This window comes from Schistocerca nitens, chromosome 4 (genome assembly GCF_023898315.1).
Source record: "Schistocerca nitens isolate TAMUIC-IGC-003100 chromosome 4, iqSchNite1.1, whole genome shotgun sequence".
NCBI classification, from domain to species: domain Eukaryota; kingdom Metazoa; phylum Arthropoda; class Insecta; order Orthoptera; family Acrididae; genus Schistocerca; species Schistocerca nitens.
In genome coordinates this window covers 596,089,821-596,112,337 of record NC_064617.1, presented here as the reverse complement: position 1 = coordinate 596,112,337, position 22,517 = coordinate 596,089,821, and the positions used below count along the sequence as shown (strand labels likewise).

Genomic DNA, 22,517 nt, shown 5'->3' with positions numbered 1-22,517 from the left:
CCCACCAGCAGCTAATAAAGTATAGTAAAACAGGGTAAGTATATTCATGCCTCAGTTTGATGTAGCAGTCAGATGGCGATCCAGTAACAGTAAAAAAGGTAAGGAACAGTTTTGGGTTATTGCAGATAGCGACTGAGGGCCACGACGACGACACATTCTATGTTTCGTCGAAGGTTTCATAATCAGCGTTCTTCCAGGATTGCATTTATTGCATTTACGAGTCTTGCAGCATTGCCGCAAACTAACAATATTACCAGATTTATTTGTGTAAATATCGTGTTGTGGTAGACTAAAAGTAGTGTCTTGACTTTCTGCTATATATATATAGAGGGTTTATACAAGGGCGATGTACTTGAGGACAGTATTATGGAAATGGAAGAGGATTTAGATGAAGATGAAATGGGAGATAAGATACTGCGTGAAGAGTTCGACAGAGCACTGAAAGCCCTGAGCCGAAACAAGGCCCCGGGAGTAGACAACATTCCATTAGAACTACTGATGGCCTTGGGAGAGCCAGTCATGACAAAACTCTACCATCTGGTGAGCAAGATGTATGAGACAGGCGAAATACCCACAGACTTCAAGAAGAATATAATATTTCCAATACCAAAGAAAGCAGGTGTTGACAGATGTGAAAATTACCGAACTATCAGTTTAGTAAGTCACAGCTGCAAAATACTAACGCGAATTCTTTACAGACGAATGGAAAAACTGGTAGAAGCGGACCTCGGGGAAGATCAGTTTGGATTCCGTAGAAATGTTGGAACACGTGAGGCAATACTAACCTTACGACTTATCTTAGAAGAAAGATTAAGAAAAGGCAAACCTACGTTTCTAGCATTTGTAGACTTAGAGAAAGCTTTTGACAACGTTAACTGGAATACTCTCTTTCAAATTCTGAAGGTGGCAGGGGTAAAATACAGGGAGCGAAAGGCTATTTACAATTTGTACAGAAACCAGATGGCAGTTATAAGAGTCGAGGGGCATGAAATGGAAGCAGTGGTTGGGAAAGGAGTGAGACAGGGTTGTAGCCTCTCCCCGATGTTATTCAATCTGTATATTGAGCAAGCATTAAAGGAAACAAAAGAAAAATTCGGAGTAGGTATTAAAATTCATGGAGAAGAAGTAAAAACTTTGAGGTTCGCCGATGACATTGTAATTCTGTCAGAGACAGCAAAGGACTTGGAAGAGCAGTTGAACGGAATGGACAGTGTCTTGATAGGAGGATATAAGATGAACATCAACAAAAGCAAAACGAGGATAATGGAATGTAGTCAAATTAAATCGGGTGATGCTGAGGGGATTAGATTAGGAAATGAGACACTTAAAGTAGTAAAGGAGTTTTGCTATTTAGGGAGTAAAATAACTGATGATGGTCGAAGTAGAGAGGATATAAAATGTAGACTGGCAATGGCAAGGAAATCGTTTCTGAAGAAGAGAAATTTGTTAACATCGAGTATAGATTTAAGTGTCAGGAAGTCGTTTCTGAAAGTATTTGTATGGAGTGTAGCCATGTATGGAAGTGAAACATGGACAATAACCAGTTTGGACAAGAAGCGAATAGAAGCTTTCGAAATGTGGTGCTACAGAAGAATGCTGAAGATTAGATGGGTAGATCACGTAACTAATGAGGAGGTATTGAATAGGATTGGGGAGAAGAGAAGTTTGTGGCACAACTTGACTAGAAGAAGGGATCGGTTGGTAGGACATGTTTTGAGGCATCAAGGGATCACAAATTTAGCATTGGAGGGCAGCGTGGAGGGTAAAAATCGTAGAGGGAGACCAAGAGATCAATACACTAAGCAAATTCAGAAGGACGTAGGTTGCAGTAGGTACTGGGAGATGAAGAAGCTTGCACAGGATAGAGTAGCATGGAGAGCTGCATCAAACCAGTCTCAGGACTGAAGACCACAACAACAACATATATATATATATATATATATATATATATATATATATATATATATATATATATGTGTGTGTGTGTGTGTGTGTGTGTGTGTGTGTGTGTGTGTGTGTGTGTGTGTGTATAGTAACATAAAGGCAAAACACTACTGTTAGTCTGGCACAACACGGTAATATTATTAGTTTGCGGCAATGCTACAAGACTCGTAAATGCAATCCTGGAAGAACGCTGATTATTATTGACCAGATTCGCCAGTGGTGCCAGGCAGATCGTCATTTAACTTCCACAGTATTAAGCGAATGGTTGTCTACCAGCTTAAAAACCAACAGAACTTTATACCAGGGAACAAAATGGGCTGTGTAAATGTGTTAAACATCGACAAGGAGCATTTGCAACATATGGAAGAGATGCTGTGCCTTGATAGCTCGTCCGAGTGCCGTCATATTAGTTCTTCAGAGTATAAAAGAAAGATTGAGAGCTACAATCAGATCTGTCTCCTGCGGTAGTGAAAGCATCACCATGGTTTCGTCTTCGAAAGTCCTAAACATGCTTCAGCTATGAGGGAAAGAGACAAGACCATTGAACGACCGGTTTGCTTTGTGGTTATTACTGGACAGCGTTGTTACTAACATTGACAATATAAATTACCCCAGAAATTGTATGCTGTTTAGCAAGAAGAATTTAAGTCTGCTTATACCCATAGCAGACTAGTTTCGCGGTAACATTTTGCTTGTTTAAAAATCTGTGGTCGAGTGGACTGTCAGGAACAATTACAGACGGTTGGACAGTAATGTTTAAAGAAGGAGATGTGTGGGTCATTTATACACTGGTGTCCAAAATTAAAGCAACAAACTGCTATTTCCCCGTCCTGTGCCTACTTCAATTTATAATCATACAAACTGTCAAGAGATGTCGTTAATATCGTGTTCTGCACGGAAGATGGCGTTCCGATCAACAGACAACCACGCCAACAATGGCGGGGTAGTGTTTGCAGGGCAGTCCCACGTCCACAGTCGTTGTGTGCAGTCACAGACGGTGTAGTGAGACACAGAGAAGACGCCTCAGACTCTCTGCTGTGGAGGGCCATAGGAAGAATGGAAGGAGGAGAGTCGCAAACTGATGTGGCCCAATGGTTTAATATTAATCGCTCATGCGGATGAGGCGACAGTTTATAGAGACCGAATTTGTATCCTAGAGATCATGACAGGGCCGACCATATGTGACATCAGAAAGAGTGGACGGTTATTTTCTGTAAGGGCACAATGGTACCGCCTTAGTACTGCACTGCAACTGGCATCTGACCTCGCAGCATCCCTGGACGTGTTGTATCGGGGCAACCAGTCTACAGAAGGCTTCACCAGAGTGGCCTTTGTTGTTGGAGCCCTGCTGTCTCTTTACCTCTGGCGTGTCTTCACAGAAGAGAACGCCTGGAGTGGAGCTGTCACCGTGCCACCTGGATAAATAAAGTGTGTGCAAATCCGTCAAGTTGAGCAAAAACTAAGAACGTTTTTGTCTACCGTTATGCATTTTGCAGTTGATTACGTTCTGTGTTCTTTGCATTGTTTCTGCTTTACTACCATCTGTTTGTACTGTTCTTTTTCAAAATAAACGCATTCTTGAAAAATTTCCGTTTGTTGCTTTAATTTTGGACACCAGTGTAGTTGGAGTCACAAATGATGGCGGACGAGTTTATGCTCGTTCTGCACACCTACGGCATGCCTTATTCCACAGCCATTGAGCGTTAAGTAGCGTTCTGAGTGCTCTGTTTTAAATTTCGTACTCAGTCCAACCATTAAACGTGATCGTTGCGAGATATTTGGTAAATTTTTATTCCATATGTTACGAATTGTCATGGCCGATGTTGGTGGTAATCGATAAATTCTACACAAGCGGGTGAGAGATTTAAATTGCGGGATACACGCTTAAAGCACAAAGCATGTGTATGCGCTTGCCGCAACTGCGGTTGGAAAGAAAAGGGCAACTATTGCAGCTTTAAATATAGCGTATGGAGAAATCTAACTATGACTGGGGTGTACAAGGTAGAATTTGCAGTAAGCAGCAATGGAGATTGGTCGCATGTCGAGATCGGAATCAGTCAATGGAATCGAAAATGTTTACTAGTACATTAAAGGACACACGAAAAAATCTGGACCTGCTTAAAAAGACTGATCACACTGCTTCTAAAAATTTTGCAACGTCGAGGATGTACACGTAGCAACAGAACAGCCATTTGCAGAGCTTAAACTGATGGAATAACTACGTTTAATGGACACTCGTTTGCAAAAGTTGTAAACACGAAGTTCTACATGGAGATTCCACACGACTGTGCAGAAGAACAGTTGCCAGCGTACACCCAGGAAAATGTTGTGTGCTTTAACAGCTGTGTTACATAGGATATACAACGAAGAATCAAACTTCCGAATGCTCTCGGCTAAAAGATTTGCAGAAAGGAGTGGAACTAATTGTTAGAACCATAAAACAGGTATATGATGTGATTCTTCAGTTTCTCCCAGCGTATTTCTTGCTCAAACAGTCCACGGGTGTACTGCCAGTCCATAGTGTCCAACGGGTTTTAAAAATGGCTCTGAGCACTATGGGACTTAACTTCTGAGGTCATCAGTCCCATACAACTTAGAACTACTTAAACCTAACTAACCTAAGGACATCACACACATCCATGCCCGAGGCAGGATTCGAACCTGCGACTGTCGCGGTCGCGCGGTTCCAGACTGTAGCGCCTAGAACCGCTCGGCCACCCCGGCCGGCTGTCCAACGGGCATAACATTTCGGCGATCAGACGTATCGCCATCGTCACCTGACGACTAGTGGTGGGTGGCCATACGTTGGTGTAATGGTGGAAAGTGTTAGAATTGAGACCCTTTAAGACATAAGGGACACATATAAAAAATCTGTTTCTAAAGTTCCACTCACATCTGGACCCACTTAGATGTTGTACACGTAATAACATAACAATCGTTTGCAGAGTCTAAAACCGATTCAGAATGTGGTGATCTATCATCAGCTATTCTTTGCATCCCCCCCCCCTTTCTAGATACTTGTCCATATTCTTAACACTAGCAAAGAAAACCTGTGGTGCTTTTGCTATCCATTGTAGCTGCAAACAGCCATACATTGGAGTACTGTCTGAATCAAGATTCAGAACTACCTTAACGGTCACACGAAAAAAAAATCTATACATCTAAATCTGACAAGAATCTTACAGCACGAAGCAGAGTGGATAATGTGTCATGCCCTGAGGAAAGACCAACAAACATTATTTACAGCTACACTCTGTGCCCGTCGAAACTGTTGGAACCAAGACCGTTCATTGGATAAAGGGGCATATGTAAAAACTACAATTGTTGGGAAACAAGAAAGGTGTACACATTGCTTTAAGCACAGAGAGATACTAGAATCTACTGTAAAAAAACATATAGCAGCGATGGGTAGTCATACGCTCCAACTGTGTACGCAAATCAAATGTATTTACTTTTAATTCTCCATAGGACAGACAAAGGAATATGTCTTCGTATGACGAGGTCATGATGGCATGTGATCTTCTTCCGGTTATACCTTCTAAACGTGAATGACCATGCAAATCAAAGTACGCACTATTTTGTGTGTGTGCTTTTGCCATACAGAATAACCGTATGTGTGCCTAATATTCGCTCTAAAATCTGTAAGCACGGGGCCGTCAGTAATGTAGACTGGAGTCAGCCAACATCCGTTGACCCAACCTGACATGTGTCTCAGACTGTTGATCAAGTCATGTATTTTGTCGCAAGACACACTAAGAAAATCCCAAACATGCAATGTATGTGATTCTTCCCAGTCTTGGCTCTATAGGGAGTAACGGAGCAGAAGAAATGACTCGACATTAGGACTACATATACAAAAATTTTATTGGTATTGATCCAAGACCGCTCGACAAGCAATGCCTCCTTACGCATCAGGAAGGCAATACAAGCTAGGGCTCACCTTGGCATTATCGGAATTACTGTTATTAGAAACTTCCCCTTTCCTAACAATAGTGTGCTTACGGCCGAAAGAACTTTAATTCCTCCGTGTGTGTGTGCGCGCTCGCGCCCATATAACCCAGGACCAAGCACTCAAGACTACAATACTTTTGATGACACCTTCTAAACAAATGTGGTTGCACTTACACTTTTTATGAGGGAGCATCCTTTAAAAAACTACAACCAAGCCAATAAAAAATATCTGCTGGGTTTTATCCTTGTTCTTAACGCCAACAAAGAAAAACCGTGGTGCTTTTACCAATCTTAGTAGCTACAAATAGTCATGCATCCAAATCGAGAGGATGGGATACGTGAAAAATGTTTTAACGAATGAATAAGAACCAGTTTACGCCACAATAGAATCTTTTAGTGGAGGTCACAATGGATCGCATGTTTGAAAGACCAATTCAGTTGACGAATAAACAAAATGTACATGGATTCTGTTGTAAAACTCGCTATTTTTTCACGTGTTGGCTGCCTCCGTCCCTCCCACCGCCGTAGGAAGGTAGGGGGCGTTGGCCGCCTCATCATTCCTTGACACTGCTGTGCGGATTGATAAGCATCTTATCCAAATAAGCTTCATGTGTCCTGCCATGAACATCCTCTCCTCACCTCAGTAATCTCATAATTTGGACGATTGCCTGATACTTACATGACGATCAGGATAGTCATCCCTGTACAGCCATACAGTTTCGAAAGCATTTCTTTGCAGGGGGCACTGTTCTGTCAATTTGATATTTGTTCCAAGCCGTCTTCATGGTGTTGCAATTTTAACGACCAGCACTGTATGTACAAACCAACTGTAAAACATAAAGGCGCTATTCTTAGGCATCTTCTGCACTTAAAATTTATCCTCATTCACTTGACAGCAGTGTGGTATATTTACCGTGTCCAACAACGAATACGTTTTGTTGAAACATCCTGGCAAATTAAAACTTCGTGCCGGACGAAGACTCGAAATCGGGACTTTTTCGCGGGCAAGTGCTCTACCGACTCAGCTAAACAAGCACCACTCACGAAGGGTCTTGACAACTTCACTTCCGCCAGAACCTCTTCTCCTACCTTATACGCTTGACTTCTCCTGCTAAACTTGCAGGACTAGCACTCCTCGAAAAAAGGATATTGCGGAGATGTTGCTTAGCTACAGCCTGGGGGATATTTCCAGAATGAAATTTTCACTCTGCGGCGAAATGTGTGCTGATGTGAAACTCGCCAACATACAAGTTTCATGTGGCAGTAAGGTAGTTTAATTCTCTATCCAGTTCTCATACGCATCTGAACTATAATGCATTTTTTGGCGCGTTAATGATATCTAATGCATGTAACCTAAATAAGTAAAGTCGTTTGGCACGAATGGTCGGGAGATCGCAAAGGGCAGGTTGATCCGCCTAATTGAAAAGGTTTTCCGTATACCTTGCCCCCAAAGGTATGTTTCCTTCTCGGGTAAGTGTATCTGTTTAGTGGTTCAGATGGTTCAAATGGCTCTGAGCACTATGGGACTTAACTTCTGAGGTCATCAGTCCCCTAGAACTTAGAACTACTTAAACCTAACTAACCTAAGGACACCACACAACACCCAGTCATTACGAGGCAGAGAAAATCCCTGATCCCGCCGGGAATCGAACCCGGGCGCGGGAAGCGAGAACGCTACCGCACGACCACGAGCTGCGGACGGAGAGGGTGAAGCCCGGTGTCGGGATGTAGCCAACTCCTCTCGAATAGTAGCCAGAGGTCGCCAAGCTAAACGTCTCCATCCGAAGGCAGAATCGTTACCAACAGTGTCGCGCGCCCTCAGTTCACGAGACACTGCGAAGAGACTTGGAACTGAATCCAGGCCGTTGGCGGGAAGGCTGGTGGTGAGGGACTTTACGCCACCACCCCTCCTGTCTCCTCTGCAAAGGGAAAATTGTCAACAGCACGCGGTGTACCCAAACGGTTACCCAGCCAAGTATGGCCCGCCGGACGGTGCTTAACTACGGTGATGACAGGAATCGATGTATCCAGCTCGGCACCGTCGTAAAAGACATGTAACCTCGTTGCACAGCAGAGGCAATGACATGGTGTAAGGAGAGATGTCACGTTTCAAGTGATACTTTCTGTAAAATTATCTGCGATATTATATGTCTGACAGTTCGAATTATTTTTTTTTTCTTATTGCAACATTCATACTGCGAATAATAGCATGGTAAAAAGCGGCTGACGTACTTCTCCACTACCACATTAGATATCGCTTTAAAAAGGTTTCTTTGACAAAATAAAGTTATTTGAAATAACACAAATACACAATAATAAAGTCTTTTCGGCCGTCTTTATTTTGCAAGGATATTTCAAAGAAAATTCAATCATTGTCGTCCATCCGTTATTACTAACGTCACAACTCATCTCTGACGTTGCTTTGTTGCTGTGTGTCTCTGACAGGCAGCGATCTCCAGAAGTCTATTCGCTCTTGGAACAGTCCTTTTTTAACCTGCAACGTCTGGCCTATGTCCAAATATTCTAGGTCGCTATCTGAAGTAACTCTCGGCCAGTGCACCAATTCGTCAGTTGGCGTTGGATTCCTACAAGAAAAAAACAGTGTCAGTTTTTGAAACATTCACTTAATCACAAAGGAATAAGATGGTACACATGACATTTCATAATACATACCAAAGAATTTATAACAATTTCAGACACATCAAACATTCAGATTATATTATTAACAAAGGAATGTTTACGTTTTTCGGTCTAATTATTGTAAATGAAACAAACTGCAGGACAAAAAGCATGTAAACTGAGGGGAGTGATGTCGATGTCACGTGAATCATGATTGTGCTGTCCGAAAGATGTCACATGCAACCTCTGAAATTTGGCTTTTCGCTGCTACTCAGGTATGATATACAATTTGCTCTGATGGAGCGACAAATTAATGAACAAGTGATCTTATTTTATGTAGTTAGATCAATTACTACAAATAGCAAAACTGTACGTAAATAGAGCAATTACGAACCCTAATGTCATACCGTAACTGTATGCTACAGAAATTCCATACCACATGATTTCTGCACTTCACATGGCCTATGCGTTCAAACGAAGTATTGTAAATAGTTAGGATATCTTTTCAATACTTTTTTACCTCTTATAGTTTAACAAGTATTGTAAATAGTCAGATTACATTCCAGCGATACTGGACACAAAAAGGCTAAAAATTTTGAACATCCCATTGTAATGAATCTTGTCTCCTGAAAACTATCGTACTTTAATTGAAATGTTAGATTCCATATGAATTTCGGCCTGACGTGAGTAATTTTTATGCTAAAACTAGCTGGCGTACCCGGTTTCACTCATGGAGTTAATATGAGAATGTGTGGTAGTTGGAGTAAAAGGATAAACTTTAAAGTATAAGAGGTAACAAATATTTATTGAAAACGTATTCTGACTATTTACAATACTTGTTAAACTACAAGAGGTAAAAAAAATACTGAAGACATTTTGTCGCGGAGCGGACACAAACGCTGTAATGAACTGGAACGATCTGAAACTGAATCCCACCGAGACAAATGGTTGCGTTTCTCAGCAACAGCGAAGCGGGACGAGAGTTTCTTGTGGCCTTAATGACGGACACAGGGAAATTATGGGCAAAGTTTGTACGGATTGTAAATCGTCTACAGGAGAAATATGTGCCTAGTAAGTGGATTAAGGGTGGAAAAGATTCATGGTGGTTTAACAACAGAATTCGGAAAATGCTGAGGAAGCAAAGGCTGTTGCACTCTCGGCTCTCGGTTCAAAAGATACCATGCAAATGACGACAGGCAAAGGTTAGTAAAGAGTCATGCATCCGTAAAAAGATCTATGAGCGAAGCATACAATAACTACCACCGTCGTACCTTAGCAAAAGATCTGGCCGAGAAACCGAGAAAATGCCGGTGCCATGTAAAATTGCTAAGCGGGTCTAAGGCTTCTACCCACTCATTCGTTGATCATTCTGGTATGGCAGCAGAAAATAACAAAAAGGAGAATCGAAGTTTTACATTGCGCGTTTAAGAAATCGTTCACACAGGAGAATTGTGTAATCATACCGTTGTTTGACTATCACACAGAGTATACGGTGAGTCGCGATAGGTACAACAAAAAGAGCTGAGTGTGGTTTCAGCTCTCTGAGACAGCAAATGTGTGTGCAAGTTGCGTTTACGTGAATGTGTGTGTCTACTGCTGACAAAGGCCTTAATGGCCGAAAGCTTTAATTTTGTGAATCTTTTTGTTGTGCCTATCGCGACTCATCATCTCTGCTATATGGTGAGTAGGAAACTTTCCTTCTCTGGTATCGTTACGTTCCATCCTGGATTTTCCATTGTTACATTCCCGTATGGACGCCACAGTACTAGGCAACCCTGGCGTAGAGAAAGAACTGAAAGGATTGAAAACAAATAAGTCGCCAGGTCCGAATGGAATCTGAATTCAGGTTAAAAAGAGTACTCCACAGCACTGGCCACTTACTTATGGCGCATTCATCGAGAATCTCTCGCCCAGCGCAGAGTCCCAGACCCAAAACATGACAGATCAATATCCTTAATATAGGTTTGCTGCAGAATTCTTGAACATATTCTCAGTTAGAATATAATTAATTTCCTTGAGACAGAAAAGCTTCTGTTCACAGATCAGCACCGATTTAGAAAGCATCGCTCGTGTGAAACTGAACTTGCCCTTTTCTCACATATTCTACTGCGAACTGTTAATGAAGGGCATCAGGCAGATTCCATATTCCTAGATTTCCGAAACGTATTTGACACGGTGCCACACTGTAGACTGTTAACGAAGGCACGAGTATATACTGAAACGCGTATGTATTCATGTATTTAGTAGAAGCGATGGCGAGGCATGACAGAATCTCTGACCAGAGAGCTATTTATCGTTACTAGTCTGCGCTTGACCGCGCGAGAGTTCAGTTCGAGAGTAGTAGCGCATACGAGATGACATAGTCTGTGCTAGTAGCGCGCGAGAGTCAGTCGAAGTTGTGTGTGAGGAGTCGGCGGGCGTCGATATGGGCCTCTGGTCAAGATTCGGGACAAGGTATATTTTTAAATAAGGTAATGAAGCAGCATTGCGCACATTTGATAATGTAATGTAAATTAACTGCAACTAATTTGTTCAAGAATTGCCCCAATAATAATTTTGTTTTCAAACCAAGCATTTTAACAAAACAAACATTTTATTGAAAGAAAGTTTCCCATGCATTTCCTTAAAGAAAAATTTACTTAAGTTCAAAGAATATTTGCGATGCATTTCCTCCAAGCTATGGCGAAAATAAGAGCAGATGCAGTTATACTGAGGTAAGAATTTGAGTTTAATTATTTGACAGGGCCTAAGATCGACATTTCGGTCTATTTGCGTTTTCATTGTCACTGAGATTTCATTTTTATTGAATTGACTTTCATTTTTGTGGCGAGCTTACACTTGGCTCAGATTGCTAGTTATCATTCATTGCCATTGCCCATAAATTATTTTATTTGCTGGGAGGTTACACTAGGTTCTATTCTCGTTAACATTTAAATATTGTCTTTCGAAATTTTGTGGGGAGGTTACAATACTCGTAGATTAGGTTCCAAGATATGAAAGTGGCTCAATCGCTTCTTAAGTAATAGAACCTAGCAAGTTGTCCTCGACGGCTAGTGTTGATAGCAGACAGAGGTATTGTCAACAGTGCCGCAGCGAAGTGTGACAGGACGGCTATTACTTTCTGTACACATAAATCATCTGGTGAACAGGGTGAGCAGCAATCTGCGGCTGTTTGCTGCTGATGCTCTGATGTACGGGAAGAAGTCGTCGATGAGTGACCATAGGAAGATACAAGATGACTTGGGCAAAATTTCTAGTTGGTATGGCGAGTGTCAAAATGGCTCTGAGCACTATGGGACTCAACATCTTAGGTCATAAGTCCCCTAGAACTTAGAACTACTTAAACCTAACTAACCTAAGGACATCACACACACCCATGCCCGAGGCAGGATTCGAACCTGCGACCGTAGCAGTCCCGCGATTCCAGACTGCAGCGCCAGAACCGCACGGCCACCGCGGCCGGCTATGGCGAGTGTCGGCTAGCTCAAAATGTAGAACAATGTAAATTAATGCAGATCAATAAGAAAAACATTAGAACTGTGCGGCTCGACAGTCATATTGCTTAAGTATGTAAGCGTAACGTTGCAGAGCGTTATGAAGTGGAACGAGCATGTAAGGACTGTCGTACGGAAGGCGAATTGCCGACTTCGGTTTCTCAGGAGAATTTTAAGAATGTGTGAGCCATCTGCAAAGGCGACCTTTCATAGGACGCTAGTGGGACGTGTTGTTGAATTTTGCTCGTATGTGTGGGATCCGCACCAGTTCGGATTAAAGGAACACATCGAAGCTATTCTGAGACGGCCTGCTAGATTTGTTACTGGTAGATTCGAACAACACGCAAGTATTACAAAGATGCTTTGGTATCCCAAATGGGAATCCCTGGAGAGAAGGCGACGTTTTTTTCGAGGGACACTACTGAGAATATTTAGAGAACCGGCATTTGAGGCTGTCTGCAGAACAATTCGACTGCCGCCACCGTACATTTCGCGTAAAGACCACGAAGATAAGAGAATTTTTAGTTCACAAGGAAGCGTTTGGATAGTCAATTTTCCCTCACTTTGTTTTCGAGTGGAACATGAAGGGAAATGACTGGTAGTGGTACAGGATACCCTCCGCCACGTACAGTAAGGTGGCTTGCGAGGTATATCTGTAAATTTAGACGCAAAGTTGAATAATTAAAGCGTTGTACACAGCCCAAATTCCTAGGCGTTACTCCTCTGATATTCAAGCAACTCTGTATCAACATCAGCTGAAGTCTCTACCAGGAGAAACACCTTCAAGTTCCTGACAAGCTGAATGCGACTACTGCCGATGTCTGGTTTGGCATTGTGTGTGTGTGTGTGTGTGTGTGTGTGTTTGTGTGAGTGGATGGGTGGTGGTGCTGTGTACGGCTGTGCACATTGAAATAAGCCAGACAAAGCAGTAAGCATGTCAGTGTGTTTTGCGCCGGGATGCCTGAAGCCAACGCAGGCAAAGAGGCGGCACATACCTCTGTGCAGAGACACTGCGCTGGACGTGGAGAGCAAGGTAGAAGCTGATCCAATAAAGGCATCGCAGCCTGTTGGGAGATGTTTACGATCAAGGAAAAACTTCCTGCAAAGAACTTTAGTTGATGCCCATTAGAACCATAGATTGGACAGACTGACAACAGAGCTAGAAAAGTCCTTTGAAAAGGAGTACTTGCCGTTGGCTGTAACCTCCCCTACCCTCTGTGGTGTATGCTGAATAAGATACGGATGGAACCACGGTGCAGAACAGTGGTCTCTCCGCGCAGAGGTGAACATTATCTGCCGTGTGATGTAATGCAGAACCTGATCCACACCGATCGAGGTGGCGCAGTGGCTAGCACACTCGACTCGCATTCGGGAGGACGACGGTTCAATCCCGCGTCCGGCCATCCTGATTTAGGTTATCCGTGATTTCCCTAAATAGCTTCAGGCAAATGCCGGGATGGTTCCTTTGAAAGGGCACCGCCGACTTCCTTCCCCGTCCTTCCCTAATCCGATGAGACCGATGACCTCGCTGTCTGGTCTCCTTCCCCAAATAACCCAACCCAATCTGATTCACCCCCTCAAATGCCACTTACAGGATACGCCTTGCACACAAGAAAATCAGCTTATAGTTAATGACAAGACCGTATCGTCCGCAATTTTTTTAGGATTCCTGAGCAGCCGCCCTGACTCTGGGCTTGCTAAATCACTTAAGGCGAATGCTGAGACTGGTTTCTTTAGGAAAAATATAATCGAATTCTTGTCCTGTCCTCGGAAGATCCAATCTTGAGCTCCTTTTTAATGACTCTTTCATCCACGATACACCAGACCGTAATCTTTCTACCTTTTTTTAGTCTTGACACCACTGTTGTTCTGAATATATTTTATACGTTACCACTTTAATGTATTATATGAAGATTTCGCACGTTCTGCAGAGCATAGGATTGTTGTAATTAAACTTCTTAGATCCGCAATAGAAAAAACAGTCAATATTCTTCTCGGAATCATTGAACAGTTCTCTGCACCTGAACTACCTGTACATTTTGAAAAAGCTCAGTATATTTACTTCCACCTAACAACTGGAATAAAAAGTAGGCCAAACGTGATACACAACTAAGAGTCATTCTATAGGATATAAAGTTACATGTTAGGCAGGATTTAAATTTGAAGAAATTGTATTTGCTCAAAGCAGAACCGTATTTCATAATTATACGTTAAGAGTCAATGTATTTTGTTTGTACGCGAAAAAATCCTACATTGATCTGCTGTTTTGTCACGTAAGTCGATAATCATGAACTATATAAAGTAAAAACTTCCTCGGTCCGGGTTCGATACCCAGCCATTGGATAAATTTTGAGTAAAAATGATCAGCAATGGTAAGCAAAATCATCGAAGTACTCAATTTCGTTATGCCAATGGCCTTGTCAAAGAGAGCGGAGGAGTGGACAGAGGTTCAGGGCATCCTTTAGAACTTTGGGTGGGAAACTGCTCCTGAAAGACGGAAGAATCATCAATAGTCAATAACATGAGGGTGCATAAGGAAATGGAAACCACTCCATTAAAGACACATACTCGTTACGTGCATCCGCATATATGTCTCCTATAATTGAAAAATTGTAGAAAAATTGTCGTGATGATCACTCCATTGGAAAAAAATTAAGATTATTCCCCATTTGGGCCTGTGGGAGGGGCAGACAATGGGGACGTAATTATGAGAAAAACAGTGAATAACTACCGAAAGGGTAATATTGCGGGAGTCGGAGCGTAGAAGTCAAAATATTAAGTGTAGCATGGAAGATAGCAAACATAAAAATGGAAATGTAACGCTTCAGTCTAGTTATAGTGGGGATCAATGAAGTGAAATGGAAATAACACAAGCGTTTCCGGACAGACCAATATCCAGTAATATCAGTAGCAGCAGATAATGCTGTAACAAGAGTAAAAGTCATCATGAATAATAAGGTAGGGCTCAGAGTGAATCACAGTGAACAGTTCAGTGATGGGGCTGTTCTCATCAGAATCGGCAGGAATTCAATGCCAACAAAGATAATTCACATAAACATGCTGACAACACAAGCAGAAAATGAAAAGTTAAAGAAAGTATATGAAGATATTGAACTTGTAATTCATTATGTAAAGGAAAATGAAAATCTAATCATCATGGATGACTGGAACACTGTAGTATTGGAAGGAATAGAAGAGAATTACTGGAGGTTATGGGCTCGGTAATAGGACCGAAAGGAGAGAAAGACTGATTTCGACAATAAATGTCAGCTAGTAATAGCGAATACATTGTTCAGGAGCCACAAGAGGAGGAGATATTTTTGGAAAAGCCCTGGAGACACTGAAAGATACCAGCTGGTTTATGTTCCGAAATCGGACTTTGGACTTTAAGGCATACCCACAAGCAGATTGTTGTGAATTGGCAGGAGCCAATTCACGGGGTTTGGAGGAAGCCGAAAGGCACGCGTTAAAGCTCACGCAGGCTGGCGTGAGGTCTGGAATAGGTAAAGTAATTATGCTATCAAGAAAAGTACGTAGCTGCTGGAATACTTAACTTAAATCCATAATTGGTGAACATCGGTCTCACTGTACATGCATCCCAAGATAAATAACAAATTATAATGGCGCCTTGCTAGGTCGTAGCAAATGACGTAGCGGAAGGCTATGCTAACTATCGTCTCGGCAAATGAGAGCGTAATTTGTCAGTGAACCATTGCTAGCAAAGTCGGCTGTACAACTGGGGCGAGTGCTAGGAAGTCTCTCTAGACCTGCCGTGTGGCGGCGCTCGGTCTGCAATCACTGATAGTGGCGACACGCGAGTCCGACGTATACTAACGGACCGCGGCCGATTTAAAGGCTACCACCTAGCAAGTGTGGTGTCTGGCGGTGACACCACACAGATATAGACTCAGATCACAATTTACTAATGATGACGAGTAGACTGAATTTTAAAATAATTGCCCGGAGGAATAAATGTGGAAAGAAGTCGGTTACCGAAGGACTGAGGTATGGTGTGGTGTGTTTGAAGTTCTCCAAGGCAGCAGTTGCAATGAATACCGCGATAGGCAGTTCAGTTTAAATGGAGTGAACATCTATAAAAGGTACAATCATACCTGGGATTATAAGAATGTCAGATGGCATAAGGAATATGATCACCTCAGCGGCTGCAGTTGGACAAATACCGTTGCATAAAAGCTTTATAGCACAAATACGCTGTGCAAAAGAATTAAAGGGTCACCTTTTCGGAACCACATCATTTACCGTCACTCCAAAGCAGAAGTTAGAAATTTGACTCAAAGGTGCCAACAGCCTTCCTCTTTAATGGTGCATAGAGAAGCGCCCTGCGACCTCACCCTCGAACAAATTTTGCTCTGGTATACGAAGTGGAGACACAAGGGACTGTTCAAAAACATTCGACAAAATTTGAACGTGATCCGAAGCAGCATAGGGTGTTTATGCTTTTTCAGCTCTCCTGTTTCGCACCATCAGTAGCGTGATAGCAGGGGGCGGCAACAACAAAAGGGTAAAAGGTCCTTCTAAGAGTATCCAGTATAGCAATACCCTCTGCGCTACCCGTGCTCCTACTTTGGACACTTTAAAAAGTACCTGTACAGTGACAAATCGTGACTGATTCCTAGCTGCATGTGGGCAAGCAGCCCTCGACAACCTTCTGCTGCCTAATACTCGTACTATACTGCCGCTCTGGCACCTGCTTGCCGCCCGTCCATGGTAATGTTGGGTGTAACTGAGGTGAAATTTGGTGTCAATCGAACATCTTTCACCCACATTGCACCTCATATGAACTTCTGAGGTGTGCCTTTCCTTTTTTTTCCGACGGCACTAACCCTTACTTTTTGAAGCAATGCCCAGTCCGAGGGAGACGTTACAGGGCGCCACACTTTTGCATCATAACAGAGGAAAGTTGTAGGCACCTTACAGCAAATCACTGCTGCATCGCAAAGGGGGGAGATAATAGAGTTTAAAAAAAGTTACCCTTCAACTCTTACGCAATGTACGTTAGACAATATCGCAATTGACAAATGCTATTTGGAGATGTAGGTGATAGCCATAGGTATCTCATGGTCGGTACTTTATTGATAACTGTCTGTACAGGAACTAGGTCTGACCGTCACGTTACATACGTCCTCTTGTTCCGGCAAATGTGCTGTAAAATGAGGGTGAGGTGCGAAACATGACGCACTAGACGTAATAATAAAGGAACGTTAATCAGCCAAGGTGGAGTCACTTTTCAGGTATTATGGAAACAGCTGTCCACCGCAATATGGAATCCTTTAATGAGGAGTAATAGAAATGAAGTTAGCGATAAACTTAATATTAAAACTAGAAGCCACTAAGTAGATGAAATGAAGGAAATGTGCTATCTTCGAAGTAAAAGAACCAAAGAGGACATAAAAAGTAAAACAGTCAAGGAGGGCTTTCCCAGCCCAAACAAGTCTACTAACATGAAATGTTGGTCTTAATTTGAGGAAGAAATTTCTGAGAATGGGCGTTTGAGTGCAGCACTGTGTGGAAATGGATGGGAGAGCCAGGACGACAAGACATGTGTTGAGACATCCACGTTAATTGATGGAGTTGTAGAGTGTAAAAGCTTTATTGATTCTGTAAAATGTCGAAGATTAGTTCAAGACGTTGAGTGTTCGTGCTACTCTGAGATGAAGAGGCCAGCACAGGAAAAGAATTAGTGATGAGCCATATTAAACCCAGTTAGAAGACTGATGACCCAAAAAAAGAGAGAAAGAAAATCTAGGGAATGTTCAAACACATTCCCGATCAGCAGAGGTGCTATGAGAAACATCACTGCGTATGAGAGAAGAGAGAACTTCAAAAACAGTGTCAGAGAGATAAGAACAAAGTCTGCAGCCACTATACAGAGCAAGAGGCTTCCATGACAAATTTTGAGTACTTACCCACGTTTCACGAAGTCCGTCCACAGTTTAGTCATGATTTTTGCCATTTCGTTATCCTCTTTTGGCCTCTCAGCAGGTATTGGCAAGATGCTTGTATTTGAGAATAAGTAAAGTAAATCGTCGCCATGAGAAATACCTGAAACATTTTTGTAACTGATAATACACTGTAAACTGTTAGTTAAAACAAATGAAGAAGAAACGCAAAAATATTATTCTACAGTTTCTGTTTGCTCAATACGATTTCTTCCTCTAGAAAATAGAATGAGGTAGTATTTCTCACATAGTGTTCTTGTACATAATGCAATATCAAGTATGGAAAACGTTGACAGATGCTGAGGAATCACATAATGTAGGCAGATATATTGTCGTTCTTAAGACCATGCAGTCCATGAAACCTTATAATTATCTTCATTTTCAAAATGGTTTAAATATGAAGGAGAATATAGACATAATGGGTAAAGACATGGCAGAGTGGATTGAAAATCCTATCCTTCAACACGTCGATTTGATCACGTAACTCATTTTACAAGGAGCGGAACCTGTGGCATCATAAACTAACATAATGTTCGCATTTTTGTCACTGTGGGGTAGTGCGACGATTTTGTTGCCTCCCAGTATTGCGTAAACAAAAGATAAACTAAATGTTTGAATACTCACATCTTTTGTCCATTTCCAGTATGAATGGTAAATGACTGAACGAGTATGGCAACGTAAACTGACTAAAATGTTAAATGAAGTTTAAATATGTATTCATTTTTTACAATGATAGTTTGTAGTAGGAAACACATATTCATAGACTCTTTTTAATAGGATTCATAACTGAAGAGGAATTTAAGTTATTTCAATTTATCACCTAAGAACAATCTTGTGTACAGTGCTCCATGTGTCTTGAAATGATAGATACTAATTGACGTTGTCTGTAAACATTTAACCTTCATTCATAAATAAACAGATTTAGAAGTTCTGGCCCCATTTGCACCTAACATAATCTCATTTAACCTGACCTCATCTATCCTGTACAAACGTTACAAGGCGATTTAACTCCTAAACTATATATGAAAAATATATTACCGATAAGAATTATATTTTTAATATCAAGAATTTTTCCGAGTTTATAGCAGTAGTACTAACACATAAACCAATAAAATTATGTACGACTGTGTATAAAATTGTAGTTTGAATAAATTCAATAAAACATAATGAATTCATTGGGCAGGAGGGGTTGAGTGAAGCAAGAGTAAATTGTGATTATAAATATGAGTGATGAGGTCAATGGTCAAATTATGGTTATTTACTAAGTGATACGCCCAATATTTTTTCATAATAGTCACAGTGCATACACTTAGACACTATGGCCATAGTTAACTGACAGGTTACTTTTATGTGATTCATTTTTCACATATGAGGTCAGTGCACACTCATGCAGAGTTGCTTTTTCATTAAAGCTTTCCATGGTACTACAGGCCTCTGTTTCATATCCTCTTTACTACTGTCATCGTTAATTTGTTGTTGCCAAAAGAACAAAACTCGTCTCCCATCCCTAATGCCTCAGCCTAAACTGTTTGAATTCTACTAAAATTCTTTACGTATTGTTTCATTTTTCTTGGTATTCATCATATAACAACTTTTCAAGCAATACATCATAGGGCTTGAAAATGACAAACTGTTTAAGTTTCAATAGCAATAAATATTTTAACAGACATAAGCGTAATGATTACAGTCGGTAATTACAGTGAGGCTGTGGGACCCACTCTTCAAAGTCTTCATTTGTTCTCCCTGAAGTTTCATTGTTATGCCACATTTCTCGTCTCAACAAAGAAGGCAAAATGTAGGGTTTTTTGAAAACAACATCGTTAAGTGGCAGCCTGATGTCAGGGTCAATTGTAACTTACGGATTTACGTTACTGGGGAATCAATAACATGACGAATTCTTTGATTAGAAAATACTTATTAAATCCAGCTGAGTTCTTCCGTGGTAACGCTTGATCTGGAAAACATGGATGATTATCACGAAATCGTTTAATCCTTGGTAGATGCGTGAAGTGCTGGTGCCTTAGCGTCAAAAATGACACACTGTGCCACAGAGCCTCAGTGGGATTGTCGTAGCGGTGATGCGCAGGTAACCAAGTTTGCCGTTGATTGAGCGAGATGGTTTGAGTGAAGCACGTCTGGACACTAGTCTAAGCTGTTCAGGCGTCTTCATGTCGCTCTAATCCGCATACATTGGAATTGTAGCCCTGGTGTCACTTTAAGAGTTTTATCCTTCTACAGCATGTCTCATGATGTTCCCTTTCAACTTATCCCTTCTTTTACCTTACCATTAAATTCTTTGCTCTTTCATTCCATTCATTCCGTTCATTAGTTATCCGATCCAACTATCCAATCTTTAAAATTCCTCTTTAGCAACACATTTGAAAAGCTTCTAATTTCCTCCTGTCTAAAGTTTATCATCCACATTCCACTCCCATATATGGCTGCAGACCATACATACACTTCGATAAAAGACTTCCAAATATTTGACTTTATATTAGATGTTAACGTATTACATTTTTTTCGTATCAGCTTTTCTTGCTATTGCACGTCCGTATTTCTACACTCTTTGTTTCTGTCATCGTTAATTATTTTGTTACCCAAAGAGCAAAGCTCGTCTACAACTTCTAGTGTCTCATTTCCTAATTTAACTCTCTCAGCATGATCTAATTAAATTCGATTAAAATTCGTTACTGTTGTTTATTTTTCTTGATATTCATCTTATAACAACTTTTCAAGAGATTATCCTTTCCCTTCAAGTGATCTCCCAAGCTGATGCATCTCTGAGAGAATTACAGTGTCAACGGAAAAGCTTAAAAACTTTATTTCTTCTCCTTGAACTTTAATCTTTTTCCACAGCTCTCCTGGGTTTCTGTATTCTTTGCGCTATTTAGATAGTGAATAACGTGGGGGATAAGCTAGAACCCGTTCTCACTCCCTTCCCAAGTTCCACCTTCCTTTCATGATCTTCTACTTTTATAACTGCAGTCTGGTTTATGTAACAGTTGATACCCATTCGCTCTCCGTATCTTATCCCTCATAACTACATAATTTCAAACAATGTATTCCAGTCAACTATGTCAAAAGCTTATTCTAAATCTACAAATGCTATAAATGTAGATTTTCAAAATCTCTTTCAGAAATAATTGTAAGGTCAGTATTCCCCAACATGTTCCCACATCTCTCCAGAACCCAAATAGATCTTGCCCCAGGTTGCCTTCTAGTGCAGTTGCCATTCTTCACTAGATAATTCCTGATAATATTTTGCACACGGCTTATCAAGCTGCTGGTCCGGTAATACTGTTATCTCTCAGACTCTGCTTTCCTTGGTATTGCGATCACTTCAGTCTTCTTGAAGTGTGAGAGTATTTAGCCTAGTAAAAAAGTTAAGGCTATCAAACTATTCTGGCAGTGTCGCACACTTCATCTCACAGTCATCCACTTCTTTCTTCCGTTTTTTCAGTTTTCTTCCTCTCTCACTCCATCTTTCGTCCTTCGGCCTTCTGCGTTAACTAATGGCTTTCCACGTGAGCTCTTCACGTTCATACCGCTGCTTCGCTTTTCTTCTGAAGTTTAAGTAATTAGACTATACGAGGCATCCATACATTTTCCACAGTCATCCGTGTTTCTGCAGTTTTGCATTTCCACTCCAGCTCTTCCTGCTTTGCTACTTTCCACAGTCTGACAATCTCAGTTTTAGAGGTGTGTACACCCTTTTTCATGCTTTGTAGGAAGCTTCCGTCAATTAAATTCAATGTCTTGTGCTTTATCCAAGAATTTATATCGCTTCCTGCCTTTCTGCCGAGTTGCTCCGCTGCTGTCTTTACTATTTCAACTCTCAAAACGACGTATTAATGTACTGTTGACTTCTTTTCAAAATTTCAGTTAGTCGCTGACTAATGCTCTTTTTGAAACTCTCAGTAATTGTTCTTTCAACTTATCTAGGCTTTATCTGCTGAACTCTCTACATTTCTGCAATTTTTCTTCATTTTATAATTACCACATTATGGTTATGGTCAGAGTTCACATTTGTTTTGCACTGCAGTTGACAGACTGGTTGCAAAATATCTGTCTTACCACTGTATAATCTATCTTAAACCTCACGGTGTCTCCAGGTCTATATCCGTATACAACCTGTCGGGTTGCGATTCTAGTTTCGTCGTTTCCTCTGCCGCAAGAGCGAGAGAATCTGCAGATGAGTGCGCTGTTGATGCCTAATAAGGTAAATGGTTTAAAAAAATCAACATTACGTATGGATAAAACATACAAAGAGTAAAATCATATCTCTACAAGCAAATAACGACACCTAACTATCTTCTGCTTTAAATTCAATTCTTTTATTGTACCTAGTTTATAAATGCTTATAAACACAAAGGTTAGCTAGTACCTCTCATGTTGACACATTAGGTTATTTAGGAATTAAAATAAACTTCTAAGTTAAATATCAATACTCAGTAGTTATTAAGAACGGAAGAATAGCTTTGTTCCTGAGCAACTGAATCAAGTTTCGAAATAAGCCTCGACTAACAATAAGGATAAGGGAATTATCTGC

The 22,517-nt window shown here is 41.1% G+C and overlaps 1 protein-coding gene across 1 annotated transcript in view; it reads right to left on the bottom strand.

The window, feature by feature from the left end:
- Positions 1 to 8,211: 8,211 nt before the first annotated feature.
- LOC126251986 (fatty acyl-CoA hydrolase precursor, medium chain-like) overlaps positions 8,212 to 22,517 on the bottom strand; it is a 94,371-nt gene continuing 80,065 nt past the window's right edge. Inside the window, exons 7-8 of the mRNA XM_049952761.1 lie at positions 17,936 to 18,071; positions 8,212 to 8,480 (exon numbers count right to left, since the gene is read on the bottom strand). Of these exons, the coding sequence (XP_049808718.1) occupies positions 8,294 to 8,480; positions 17,936 to 18,071 (323 nt within the window). The 3' untranslated portion in view covers positions 8,212 to 8,293. The remainder of the gene's footprint in view (positions 8,481 to 17,935; positions 18,072 to 22,517) is intronic.